The sequence below is a fragment of the Primulina huaijiensis genome, chromosome 3 (assembly GCF_012295235.1).
Source record: "Primulina huaijiensis isolate GDHJ02 chromosome 3, ASM1229523v2, whole genome shotgun sequence".
NCBI lineage: Eukaryota > Viridiplantae > Streptophyta > Magnoliopsida > Lamiales > Gesneriaceae > Primulina > Primulina huaijiensis.
The window spans coordinates 12,100,629-12,114,435 of NC_133308.1; the positions used below are offsets into that span (position 1 = coordinate 12,100,629).

The window sequence follows — 13,807 nt, forward strand, 5'->3', positions numbered from 1 at the left end:
ATCAGTTGTAAGTGATCTCCTATCAGTTATGAAACCTTCAGTTGATAAGGTTTTTCAGTTCAGCTCAAAACAAAGTCTTCAGTTGCGTCTGTTCAATCAGTTGGATTCTTCAGTTCCTTCAAGATTAATTTTTCGAACTATGAAACCTATAATATTCCAACAATATAGATTTATGACATCGTCTCACAAGAGACTTACTCCAAAGTGGTTAATCCAAACACATATATTTCTTTGATTTGCTTTCTAGCTAGACACTATATTAGGAAATTAACAATAGGTTTTTGATTTAAAGCAGTAATGTCTTGAATACAATTTATCTTTAAATTTAAGTTTAATATCATATTCTTTTAAGTTTTATTCCATCATTTATATATATAATTTTTAGAGAATTTTATACAACCACTTAATCAAAACATTTTCACTAGTATCTTATTTAACTTTATATAATGTTTATTTCCGAAAAATAAAAATTTTCAAAAACTAATGCAGTAATTAGTTTTAATATTCATGTTTTGGAAAAAAATTTTGAGAAATAATTTTTGATAAAGAAAGATTTTTTCATACGATGTGTTGAATTAGCAGCAATATCCTAGCGAAATTTACTTAATTTTAATAAGCAAAAGAGATCAGATATGCCAACGTAGCATAATAATAATAATAATAATAATAATAATAATAATAATAATAATAATAATAATAATAATAATAATAATAATAATAATAATATTATTATCAAAATTGGACATTATGGAATGGAAAAAAAATTAAAAAGAAAAAATAAACATAAAGTACAAACTCCAAATTTCACCTATTGTGAAATCATAGTAACAGAACGAGGAAACATGATCACGTGTCTAGAAATAAGAACACCATTCCTGAGAATAATTACTGCCCCCTATAAAACAACAGTTTCACGAAAGAAAGCGACTTATTTTGAGGTTGTGAAACTGGGCTAGGAGCTGGAGTCGTAGCATATGAGTCTGCTGTTGGAGGAGCTGCTATTCTCGTTTCTGGAACCGAACCCAAATGATCATGTGACTCCTTTTTCGGGCTTGGGCTTTGGTTGCTGCTAGCCACATACGATGATTTGTCATGCTTTTTTTTGCCTAAATCCTTGACTTCTTCGAGTGACACTTTCGAATATTTAACATTATCATCATCCTTAGGCAAAGGGAAAATGAACTCGGGAGCATACGGGACTTTGCTTTTCTTTACCCATTTATTTCCCTCGATGAACTTCGAAGCCGTGAATCGTCGAATCCTGTTTGCGGGAAGTTCCTTAACACCAGGCCAGGTAACCCGATGCGATTTGTCAGCCCCAGGGCCACGGTTGTTGAATTCAGTGTAGAAAAGTGTTTTCAGAGCGTAATCTCCATTCCAGGGTAGCCATCCCTCAGGCTGGATCAAATCATCCAGGAAAGATTCCATGATAATGGTTCTTGAGTATTCTTTCCAGGGCCTGGCGAGGTAGGACTTGAGCTTGTGCCTGAAGGGGTGATAGGCTGCATCGGCCACGAATGAGCAGTTCTGTAGGACGAGTCCTGTCGGCTGACGTAGGTCCTTTCGGCCTTGTGCTGTGACGATATTTTGCTGATTGTCGAGTGGTTTCCGGACGAGCAACGTGCAGCCCTGGAAAACAGCGGCGCTGTCCCCGAAGATGAAGTCAATGGTGCCGGAGATCACGCAATCTCGGTAGAACTGGCGGTATGTGTGGGCGTAGAGGGTGTCTTGGTATCCATCCATTTGGCAGTTGTAGAAGATCACTTTATCGGCGCTGACTCGCAATGCCACGGCTTGGTGCTTCTCCGGACCAGCTGAGTTTTCGAACCCGATGTCTTTTGCGATGAAGTTGTCTCCTTGTACGGCTGCGAGATAAATTACGGAATCCCGTTATTGATGCCAAGTTAAAACAAGATTCTATCAAAGATCGGGTTCATGGAAAGCGCGGGACAGTAGTTTTGTCAATTAACATGAAAATTAGTACAAGAGCAGAGAATTATACATACCAACAGTTGCTGTGTGATAAGTGCTGGTTCCATCAATGAAGTTCAAATTCCCAGTAATTTTAGTTTTGGTTGGGCCATCTCCAATGATCATCACATTTGTCATGCTGCTATTAATCTTCACTTGTTCTACATAAACTCCCTCTTTGATATACAAAACAAACCTTTTCTCACTGTTTTTAGGTACATATTCTAGAGCTTCGTTAATGGTCGTATATTTACCACTCCCGTCCTTGGCCACAACCAGGTCTGGCTTAATCTCATCGAGTGAAGAACTGAGTAGCTTCCGCCCATTGAAATCAAGCCAATCTGGAAGCTCGTCACCATATCCCAACACGGGAAGTTCCTCGGACAGGAGACGGCGGCTAGTACTAGTGCTGAACCCTTGAACACCCATCGAATCGAGCACTGACGAGATGTCTACCACCATGGCCAGGCCATTGCTGCTCATTTGCATGGACTGAGTCAAAAATTCCCTCATTTTCTGTCCGGAATCCCCAGGGATGTCTTCGAATCCATCAAGGCATGTTTCTTGGTATGTGATGGCACCACTGAGCCATACCTTTAAGTCGGCGAGTACGTCATCCACATTAATGAAGTTCATGTCATCGAACCTCGCGTAGGACCTCCTGAGGTCATTAACAGCACGATCGGCAAGTTCCCGACAGTTTTCGAGGGCCGCTTTTGCCCGGGGATCACTCTCAAGTTCTTCTAAAAGGGTTGAATTCTCGGCTGCCTCGTTCATGTACTTGATTGCGGCCTCGAAGCCTATCTCGATGAGCTTTTTGGGGTCGCTGGTGTTGTTCCCAGCGGATTCAAGGGAATTGACGCAAGCTTCTTGATAATCTGTGGACTGGCAAATGGCTTTGATAGCCTTCTGTGAGGCCGAAACTTCGACATCGGATTTATCATTATCTTCAAAGCCTATGGTAAGAGCTACGACCATAGCAACAAGGATTAAAGAACAAACACTAACAACTGCGATTTTTTTCTTCCGATCGTCCGCCATATTGAATTATAAAAATATCACGAAACGATAGAAGAACAGACAATGAAGCGGAGAAGGGCAACTGATCAGACCCTCTCCCCTTCGCTGTTCAATCTTTGGGGAAAATTAATGTGGTAAATGTGATTTAGAAATGGAAAACGGTAGTGAATTTAAAAGATAGTTAATTCAGTTATAAAAATGAGGTTTGGAGGGAAAAAAGAGTGAACCAATGATTTGTTTCACCATAAATAAGGGATGGCCATTAAAATAAAAATAAAAAGAGACATTTCATAACCACCACTACAATAATTTGACTACTTTAGGCAATGTTAACATCTGAATTTGTTTGCTATTATGTGATTCATCTTGATTCTAGCTAGCAAGAAAAATGATTGGAAACTTTGAAACCACTCGATTTTTCCAAAGTAGATGGATTTTTGAACTTACTCGCCAGCTTGAAGGCCTTGTGAACTCAAATACAATTAAGTTAGTTACAAAATTTTCGTATAAGAAATTGCAATACATTTTATGTTGCACATCAAAATAATTATATTAAAATAAAATTAGTAAATTCAATAAATGAAAATGATGATTGCATATTTTACGATCAATACCATACATATATATGTAACTTGCTTTAAAAAAAACTCGTATGATTTTAATTTTCTCTTTAAAACTCTATTAATATACTTTTTTATTACAACTCTTTTTTTTTATTTTCCTATTTCTCTGAATGAATATAAATATTTTCTCATCATATTCAATCTCAATGTTCTCGTACATATTCTGATCATCGATGATCAATGTACGCATTTTTGTCATTATCTTTTTATTTTTTTATTGTTAATTTCTTTTCCATCGATCCGTCCTACAATTTTTACTTGAGTTCCTCAATTCATTCCCCTTTTTCGATTTCGTAATGTGGCATTCGATGTTCTAAGGTGTTCCTCAAATATTTCAGTTACGGTAATTACGTTTTGCTATGTATTTCAAAAGTTTTTATAGTTTAAAACAGAATTCATGATTAATTTGTTAGTTTTTCTAGAGAATTTTAAGATTGTGTTGAATCTCTATTTTGTAACAAAATAATATATCTTAATTATAAATGTGAATATACAATAACTGTTAAATTATCTCAATAGCTAATAAAAACTAAAGTTATATCATACCTTTCAATATCTTAGTTTTCCTACTTCATTGTTATCTTTAAGCAATTCATATTTTTCACTATATCTGTTGTTTTATTGATTAATGATTTCAAATAACACAGACACTGGTTTGTGCTCACTATGATTCCTTTTATCATCAACACATATTAGTTGTAATAGTTTGATATTGTACTGATCTAGTGCATAAAATTATATGGAATTTAGTTATAAAAACCGTTTTTACATGAGAGTAGGTAAGTATCAATATATATTGTTGAGTACATATTTAATCCCTATATATAGTTTACCACTAAGATATGTTTAATTCCTACATTGAGAACCAACAAACACATTTGTCATAATCTTTTCAGGTGTTTTAACTTCCCCATTTACTACCCAAATAAAATACCAATGATAAAATAATATCAAGATATTCAACCTTCATATTTCAAGGTTAAATTCATCTACTGACAATTCCCTACATGTTTGCTGTTTTGAGCAAAAGTCAAATTCGGAGACTAAAATCGTGGAACATAGCATTCAAAGAAGGGCCATGTAATTGAAGTTGGAGGAGATAAAAACTACTATTACAACTACATGACATTAATAAAAATTTTGACCTACTCTCTCATTTGGCAGATAAATAGATACCTTGTGTTAGCTTGAGAAGTATCCTATCCCATTGTAAAATAAAGTGTGTGTGTAATTGTGTAGAAATAAAAGTTTTAAGTTCTAATATATTTTCTTTCACTTTCCCAACTGTGAGTGATAAGTTTTGTGTTGATCAAAAGTAAGTTCATGGCAAGATAAATCTAATATGTCAAGGTGAAGATGATGAATTCTTGGAGAAGTAAGATTGTTTATATTTTGTATATTTTTTTTCATTTAGCAGACTTCTTGAATTATTTGTTGTTATAAATTTACATCAAATGCTTGGTACCATTGAAGTGGTTATCTTGATTTGTTGTTTAATTTTGATACAATAAATATTTCATCAATTATTATTATTATTATTATTATTATTATTATTATTATTATTATTATTATTATTATTATTATTATTATTATTGTAATGCTCGGTTACTCGTACAAATGATAATGATACGTTTATGTCGTTTATCGTGTAGCTCTTTAGTTCATTAGATTTCACGTGATGATTGAAGTATCAATATTCAGATTGAACATGATTTTTATATTGTCCACGGTTAATTGAGAACCAATATGTGTATAAATAATGATAGTAAGATGTGTAGGTAGAAGTAGTGTAATGAAGTTGGTCTAGCAATGCAGGAAATGAGATTAAAATACGGCAGTTCTAACGGATTTTAGCATAATGATTTGAATATTGATCCAAATTGTGTGAGGCTACAACCATTAGAAAGTTAAGATATAATGCTACAACTTTCATGTTTTGGGTTTTGTCCAAATCAATGGGGAAGACAAGCCAAAAGCACCCCGAAATTTGTCGTGTGTATCGTCATTCCTACAATGACACATTTTGATAGATTGAGCTTAACTTTTAACTCAGACCTCCAAATGACATGAAACTAGTTGGAGATGCAAGAAAACACATAGGGCTACAACTTTTATGTTGACCACTTTTGCTAATTCGGAAGTTAAAAATGAGTTTTTTTGGCAGAATGTGGCGCGCATATGCTCTAGAATTCGCGCATATGCCCCGGATGGGCAGCACGGGCCGCGCATATGCACCCGGAAAGTCGCGCATATGCGCCCTGCAGTCTGTAAAAGATAAGTATCGAGTTTTCTAGCAATTTCCACCATTCTCACCTTCTCTAACAGCATAAACTCGAAAGAAAACCTAGAAAACTTCCTCCAAATGCTTTCTTCTTCATTCCTTTCATCACTTTGAGGTAAGAACTTAGTTCTCCATCACAAGAACTTCATAAGGGTGTAAGTTTTCCTCTCTTTTGGTTATTATTAATGTAGAGGATCAAACTTCACCTAGAATAGACATAGTAATTGAATTATTGATATGTTTGACAGCATAGGAAAAAGAAACATCGTCTCAAACTAGTATTTGTACGCTTGGACTGTAAGTTGGCATGTTTTTGAAGTAATACATGAGTAATATTATGATTTCAAATACTTCTCATTGATTATTGATATATGTACATTGTTAGTATGTTTATTGATGAAAACATAGCACCATATTCCATTGTTATGTATTAAATATGAAAGGAACTCATGAATATTGAAGATGGGTGTTATGTCATGAACATGAAAAGAAAAGGACTGATTTTACATGATATAGAGCTTGTTGACATCATGGGTGGTTTTAAGTCCACCAAAGCTATTGGCCAATATATGTTCATGGGGCGTGGGGTTGCCAAAGGTTGCTCCCTGACGTCCAACACAGTAGTAGCTATATAATAAAGGAAGCACAGTAGTACAGGTCAACAAATGAGGCACAAGTACAAAAATGAACATGAATATATGTTATGATATGACATGGTTTAAAGATTCAGTGTTGATCACGACTTGATATGTATACTCCTTCTACGCATATTGATACGTACAAGTGCCAACTTATTGAGTTTTATAAACTCACGTAGCTCATGTATTACAGGATCAGGTAGTGGAGAGACGTAGGATGCCGGTTCGCCAATGGATGCTTGTGACGTGCCTTACCTCGACAAGAACCGAGATATCTTATTGTAGAACTTCCGCATATGTATTGTAGTAAGTTTTATGTCAGGGTTTGAAACAAGTTCAATGTTATGTATGATGATACAAAGTATGTTTGTATATGAGAATATGTTTATAAGTGTGTATAAATAGTATTGCTTGAGTTTTTGGTGTATACAAAATATAGGGACATCATGCCAAAATTTTTATAAACGGTCAAAGTGATGCCTCTTGTTTGATTTGCTTCATACTATAGTTATATCATTCAAACCTTATTTTGATTAAGGTAATTATGCTAAGTATAGAGTAAGGGTGTGATATTTTAGTTGGTATCAGAGCCCACGGTTCTTCGACAGGGAAGACAATGCACTTCATCCATACATGGAGAACTCGGCAAGTAAGTATCCTTGTATCCCATAGTTTGTACTAAGTTATGTGTTTCTACGTGACCTATATGTAGGTTAAGATAAACTACGATGTCACCTAAACGTAAGGTACAAGAAGTAGAGTCATCTAAGGGCAAGGCCCCAGCAGTTGAAGGTGAAGGTAATGCTCCACGACCTATAGATGACTTTGCTCAATTGCTCCAACAACAAGCGAAAGTTCATGGAGAGCAAATACAACAATTATTGGAGATGCAACGGACTACTCATGAGCAGGCACACGCACAAGCCATGATACCCAGACAAGGGCCTGTTCAAACAGATGTATATGATCGCTTTCGACGTCTGAACCCTCCTGAATTCATGGGAAGCACCGATCCGACAGTAGCAGAAGAGTGGATTAAATAATTGGAGTCCATCTTCTCCTACATTCATATTGAAGATGCAGACAAAGTAACTTGTGCCATCTTTTTATTAACCAAACATGCAAGGATATGGTGGGAGAGCGCAAAAGTTGCATTACCGGTTGGACCATTGACATGGGGAACCTTCAAAACTGTATTTTACAATAAATATTTCAATAAAGATGTACGAGCCAAGAAAGCCAGTGACTTCCTGAATTTTAAGCAAGGAACCATGTCAATGACTGAATACATACAACAATTTGAAGCTGGAGTTCAATATGTACCATATATTGCACAGGATGACACAAGTAAAGGCGAACACTTCATGCGGGGACTTTGCTCTGAAATTAAAAGAGATGTACCGATGTCGAAGGTTGTTACATATGGAGAGATAGTGGAAAGAGCACTTATAGCAGAACAAGATGAGCAAGACATTGACAGAGATAGACAACAAAGAAGGCAGCAGTACTTTCAAAAGAGTCAAGGAACAAGACAAGGCAAAAAGACTGATAGTAAAGGTACTCGATCAGAGGAACCTCGTGGCAAGGGTCCCCCTCCACGTAAGGAACAAGATAGACCACCTTGTCCTAAATGTGGCAAACTTCATGGCGGGGAATGTATGCAAGGTTCCAATGTTTGTTATCGTTGTAAAAAGCCAGGGCATCTCGCCAGGAATTTTCCAAGGAGTTCTGGGAAAGTACAGGGACGCCTTTTCTCCATGACTAAAGAGGAAGTGGATGCGGATACATCGATGGTCACTGGTATGTTCTTGATTTCTGGTATTACTGCTATTGTTTTACTAGATTCAGGAGCCACGCATTCTTTTATTTCGGAATCATTTGTAAGGAGACTGGGCATTACAGCAAGTACAACAGAGGTACAACTCGCCATAGCCTTACCTTCTTGGCAAGAATTACAGACAAATCAGATTGTGCGAGGGTGTCCAATATATGTCCAAGGCCATCAAATGTATGCTGACTTGATAGTTCTGAGGATGAATGATTTTGATGTGATATTGGGAATGGATTGGCTATCGAAGTACAGAGTTACTATTGACTGTGGCATAAAGATGATCAAATTTGCGCCGATAGGAGCTGAACCATTCACCGTAGCAAGTGCAGGTATATCCTTACCTCTTCGGATAATCTCTTGTATGAAAGCTTGTAAATTACTACAGAAGGGGTGTCAAGGATATTTAGCATCTGTGTTAACTATTGATCCACCTATTTGTGAGTTAAAAGATACAGATGTTGTTTGTGAATTTCCAGAGGTATTTTCGGATGATGTAACAGGCTTAACCCCAGATAGAGAGATCGAATTTGTAATTGATGTTGTGGCAGGAACTCATCCGATCTCAAAAGCTCCTTATCGATTAGCTCCTACAGAAATGAAAGAATTGAAAGAACAGTTACAAGAGTTTCTTGATAAAGGGTTTATTAGACCGAGCTTTTCACCGTGGGGTGCACCTGTTTTATTTGTGAAGAATAAAGACGGTACCCTCCATCTATGTATTGATTATCGGGAGTTGAACAAAGTGACAATCAAAAATAAGTATCCACTCCCCAGAATTGATGATTTGTTTGATCAATTACAAGGAGCTGCCATCTTTTCGAAGATTGATTTACGATCAGGCTATCATTAACTAAAAGTGAAATCAGATGATATCTCAAAGACTTCCTTCCGAACCAGGTACGGGCATTATGAATTTCTTGTAATGCCATTTGGACTAACAAATGCACCAGCTGCTTTTATGGATTTGAAGAACATAATTTTCAAGCCATTTTTAGACAAGTTCGTGATTGTGTTTGTAGATGATATTCTCATATACTCACGAACTGTAGAGGAGCATCGAGAACATTTGCAATTAGTTTTGAAAACTTTGAAAGATAAACAATTATATGCCAAATGTAAGAAATGCGAATTTTGGCTTGAACAAGTATCATTCTTGGGTCATATCATTTCAAAATAAGGCATATCAGTGGATCCAAGTAAGATTGAAGCTATTAATAACTGGCTACGACCTACCACTGTTACCGAGGTACGTAGTTTTCTTGGGCTAGCTGGTTATTACCGTCGGTTTATAGCGGGATTTTCTAAGATAGCATTGCCTTTGACTGCGTTAACACGGAAGAATGTGAAAGACAAAATTGACCTCAGCACCGGTCCTTGCTATTCCAGAAGGATCAGGAGATTTCGTAGTATACAGTGATGCTTCAAAACAAGGTTTAGGAGCAGTCTTGATGCAACACGAAAAGGTCATTGCTTATGCCTCAAGACAATTGAAAGAATATGAAAAGAACTATCACACACATGATTTAGAATTGGCAGCAGTGGTATTTGCGTTGAAAATATGGCGCCATTATCTGTATGGTGAACGGTGTGAAATATACACGGACCACAAGAGTTTGAAATATTTATTCACGCAAAAAGAACTGAATATGAGACAACAACGTTGGTTGGAATTGGTGAAGGATTACGATTGTGTTATTAATTATCATCCAGGTAAAGCCAATGTTGTTGCAGACGCTTTAAGTCGAAAATCCAGTTCTATTGCCACAATGCAAGTACAAGAACAAATTTTATGGGATTTGCAGAACTTGAAGCTTGATGTTATTCCAAAGGGAGCTGCAATTCAGTTATCATCTCTCATGGTTCGACCAACACTTGCAGACAAAATTAAGGCCGAACAAAGTACAGATAATGAATTACAACAACTGAGGCAGTGAGATAAAGAAAAAGGAAATTTGAACTTTGAGTTGAATGGGGAAGGAATATGGACATATCGAGATAGATTGTGCATGCTGAAACAAGGAACAATCAGGACCGACATTCTTATTGATGCACATGCTCCACCCTACTCAATCCATCCAGGAGGCACCAAAATGTACAAAGATTTGAAACCATTATTTTGGTGGCCAGGTATGAAAAAGGACATTGCTCAATTTGTTGCACAATGTCTAACATGTCAAGACTGAACATCAAAGACCAGCAGGACTCTTGAAAACATTGCCTATTCCTAAATGGAAATGAGAGCATATTACAATGGATTTCATCCTTGGTTTGCCAAGAACACAAAGGGGATTCAATGCTATATGGGTTATTGTGGATCGACTTACGAAATCAGCTCACTTTCTTCCAGTGAAAACCACATACACGATGAATCAATATGCTGAAGAATATATCAAGGAGATAGTGAGGCTTCATGGCATCCTAGTGTCCATTGTATCTGATAGAGATCCCAAATTTACGTCTGCATATTCGAAGAGTTTACATCATGCTATGGGAACTCGATTGGCATTCAGTACAGCATTTCACCCTCAAACTGATGGACAATCAGAACGAGTAAATCAGATCTTAGAAGATTTTGAGGGCCTGTACTATTGATTTTCCAGGCAGTTGGGATAGTAAACTACCGTTGGCTGAATTTACCTACAACAATAGCTATCAGTCAAGCATTGGAATGGTACCATATACTGCATTATATTGTAGAAAATGTCGATCTCCAGTACATTGGGATGAAGTAGGAGAAAAAAAGTTATTAGGCCCTGAATTGGTACAACAGACAGCCGAATTGGTGACCAAGATCAGAGAAAGAATGCACACTGCCCAGAGTCGACAGAAAAGCTATGCAGATGTGCGACGTCGACGATTGGAATTTCAGGTTGGTGACCATGTATTTGTAAAGATATCACCATTGAAGGGCATATTACGTTTTGGTAAGAAAGGAAAATTGAGTCCAAGATATATTGGTCCATTTGAAATCTTGGAAAGAATAGGAGACAGAGCCTACCGAGTTGCTTTACCACCAAACTTGTCAAACGTTCATAATGTTTTTCACGTTTCCATGCTACGAAAGTATTTACCTAATCCTTCTCATGTTCTTCATTATTAACCGTTGGAGCTTGCATCGAATCTCTCATATGAAGAACGACCGGTACAAATCCTCAATAGGAAATCAAAAGTGTTACGAGGCAAGGAAATACCCTTAGTGAAACTATTATGGAGCAATCATGCAATTTAATAAGCAACTTGGGAGCGAGAAGACGAGATTCAACAGAGATATCCTGAACTATATGTTACGTCAAATTTTGAGGACGAAATTCTTTGAAGGAGGGGAGAATTGTAATGCTCGGTTACTCATACAAATGATAATGATACGTTTATGTCGTTTATCGTGTAGCTCTTTAATTCATTAGATTTCCCGTGATGATTGAAGTATCAATATTGAGATTAAATATGATTTTTATATTGTCCATGGTTAATTGAAAACCAATATGTGTATAAATAATGATAGTAAGATGTGTAGGTAGAAGTCGTGTAATGAAGTTGGTATAGCAATGCAGGAAATGAGATGAAAATACGGCAGTTCTTATGGAGCATAATGATTTGAATATTGATCCAAATTGTGTGAGGCTACAACCATTAGAAAGCTAAGATATAATGCTACAACTTTCATGTTTTGGGTTTTGTCCAAATCATTGGGGAAGACAAGCCAAAAGCACCCCAAAGTTTGTCGTGTGTATCGTCATTCCTACAATGACACATTTTTGTAGATTAAGCATAATTTTTTACTCAAACCTCCAAATGACATGAAACCTGTTGGAAATGAAGAAAACACATAGGGCTACAACTTTTATGTTCACCACTTTTGTTAATTCGGAAGTTAAAAATGAGTTTTTTGGCAGAATGTGGCGCGCATATGCTCCAGAATTCGCGCATATGCGCCGGATGGGCAGCACGGGCCGCGCATATGCGCCCAGCAGTCTGTAAAAGATAAGTATCGAGTTTTCTAGCAATTTCCACCGTTCTCACCTTCTCTAACAGCATAAAATCGAAAGAAAACCTAGAAAACTTCCTCCAAATGCTTTCTTCTTCATTCCTTTCATCACTTTGAGGTAAAAACTTAGTTCTCCATCACAAGAACTTCATAAGGGTGTAAGTTTTCCTCTCATTTGGTTATTATTAATGTAGAGGATCAAACTTCACCTAGAATAGACATAGTAATTGAATTATTGATATGTTTGACAGCATAGGAACAAGAAACATCGTCTCAAACTAGTATTCGTACGCTTGGACTGTAAGTTGGCATGTTGTTGAAGTAATACATGAGTAATATTATGATTTCAAATACTTCTCATTGATTATTGATATATGAACATTGTTAGTATGTTTATTGACGAAAACATAGGACCATATTCCATTGTTATGTATTAAATATGAAAGGAACTCATGAATATTGAAGATGGGTGCTAGGTCATGAACATGAACATGAACATGAACATGAAAAGAAAAGGACTGATTTTACATGATATAGAGCTTGTTCAAATCATGGGTGGTTCTAAGTCCACCAAAGCTATTGGCCAATATATGTTCATGGGGCGTGGGGTTTCCAAAGGTTGCTCCCTGACGTCCAACACAGTAGTAGCTATATAATAAAGCAAGCACGGTAGTACAGGTCAACAAATGAGGCTCAAGTAAAAAAATGAACATGAATATATGTTATGATATGACATGGTTTAAAGATTCATTGTTGATCACGACTTGATATGTATACTCCTTCTACCCATATTGATACGTACAAGTGCCAACTTATTGAGTTTTATAAACTCACGTAGCTCATGTATTACAGGATCAGGTAGTGGAGAGACTTAGGATGCCGGTTCGCCAATGGATGCTTGTGACGTGCCTTACCTCGACAAGAACCGGGATATCTTATTGTATAGCTTCCGCATATGTATTGTAGTAAATTTTATGTCAGGGTTTGAAACAAGTTCCATGTTATGTATGATGATACCAAGTATGTTTGTATATGAGAATATGTTTATAAGTGTGTATAAATAGTATTACTTGAGTTTTTGGTGTATACAAAATATAGGGACATCATGCCAAAATTTTTATAAACGGTCAAAGTGATGCCTCTTGTTTGATTTGCTTCATACTATTGTTATATCATTCAAACCTTATTTTGATTATTGTAATTATGCTAAGTATAGAGTAAGGGTGTGACAATTATTATTATAGGAAAGTAAATGTTAGTTGCAATAAAGTAAATGTTAGATTGTTAGATGTTACTAAATCATAATATTGCATTTAGAACAACCGTAACTAATTTATTTGTTAGGATCGGTTGATTGGTTGAGATGTGTTTAGAAAGCTGGATTGAATAAAAACTCACGATTTTATAATCTTTTCTAATGAAGTGTCAGTTTTGTGACAAACTGAAACTAGGAATCTC

At 36.3% G+C, this 13,807-nt stretch overlaps 1 protein-coding gene across 1 annotated transcript; it reads right to left on the reverse strand.

The window, feature by feature from the left end:
* Positions 1-778: 778 nt before the first annotated feature.
* LOC140973523 (pectinesterase-like) lies at positions 779-3,144 on the reverse strand. The gene is made up of 2 exons (XM_073436405.1): positions 2,007-3,144; positions 779-1,865 (listed from the first exon to the last, which is right to left on the reverse strand). Exons 1-2 carry the CDS (start codon positions 3,010-3,012, stop codon positions 886-888), a joined length of 1,986 nt encoding a protein of 661 aa, XP_073292506.1. The 5' UTR covers positions 3,013-3,144; the 3' UTR covers positions 779-885.
* Between the last annotated feature and the right edge of the window lie 10,663 nt (positions 3,145-13,807).

Bases quoted from the DNA above. Each gene is read 5' to 3' on its own strand.
- LOC140973523 (XM_073436405.1), bottom strand. From the start codon at position 3,012: ATGGCGGACGATCGGAAGAAAAAAATCGCAGTTGTTAGTGTTTGTTCT. The intron at 1,866-2,006 runs GTATGTATAATT...TTTATCTCGCAG, and splicing joins TTATCACACAGCAACTGTTG to CCGTACAAGGAGACAACTTC.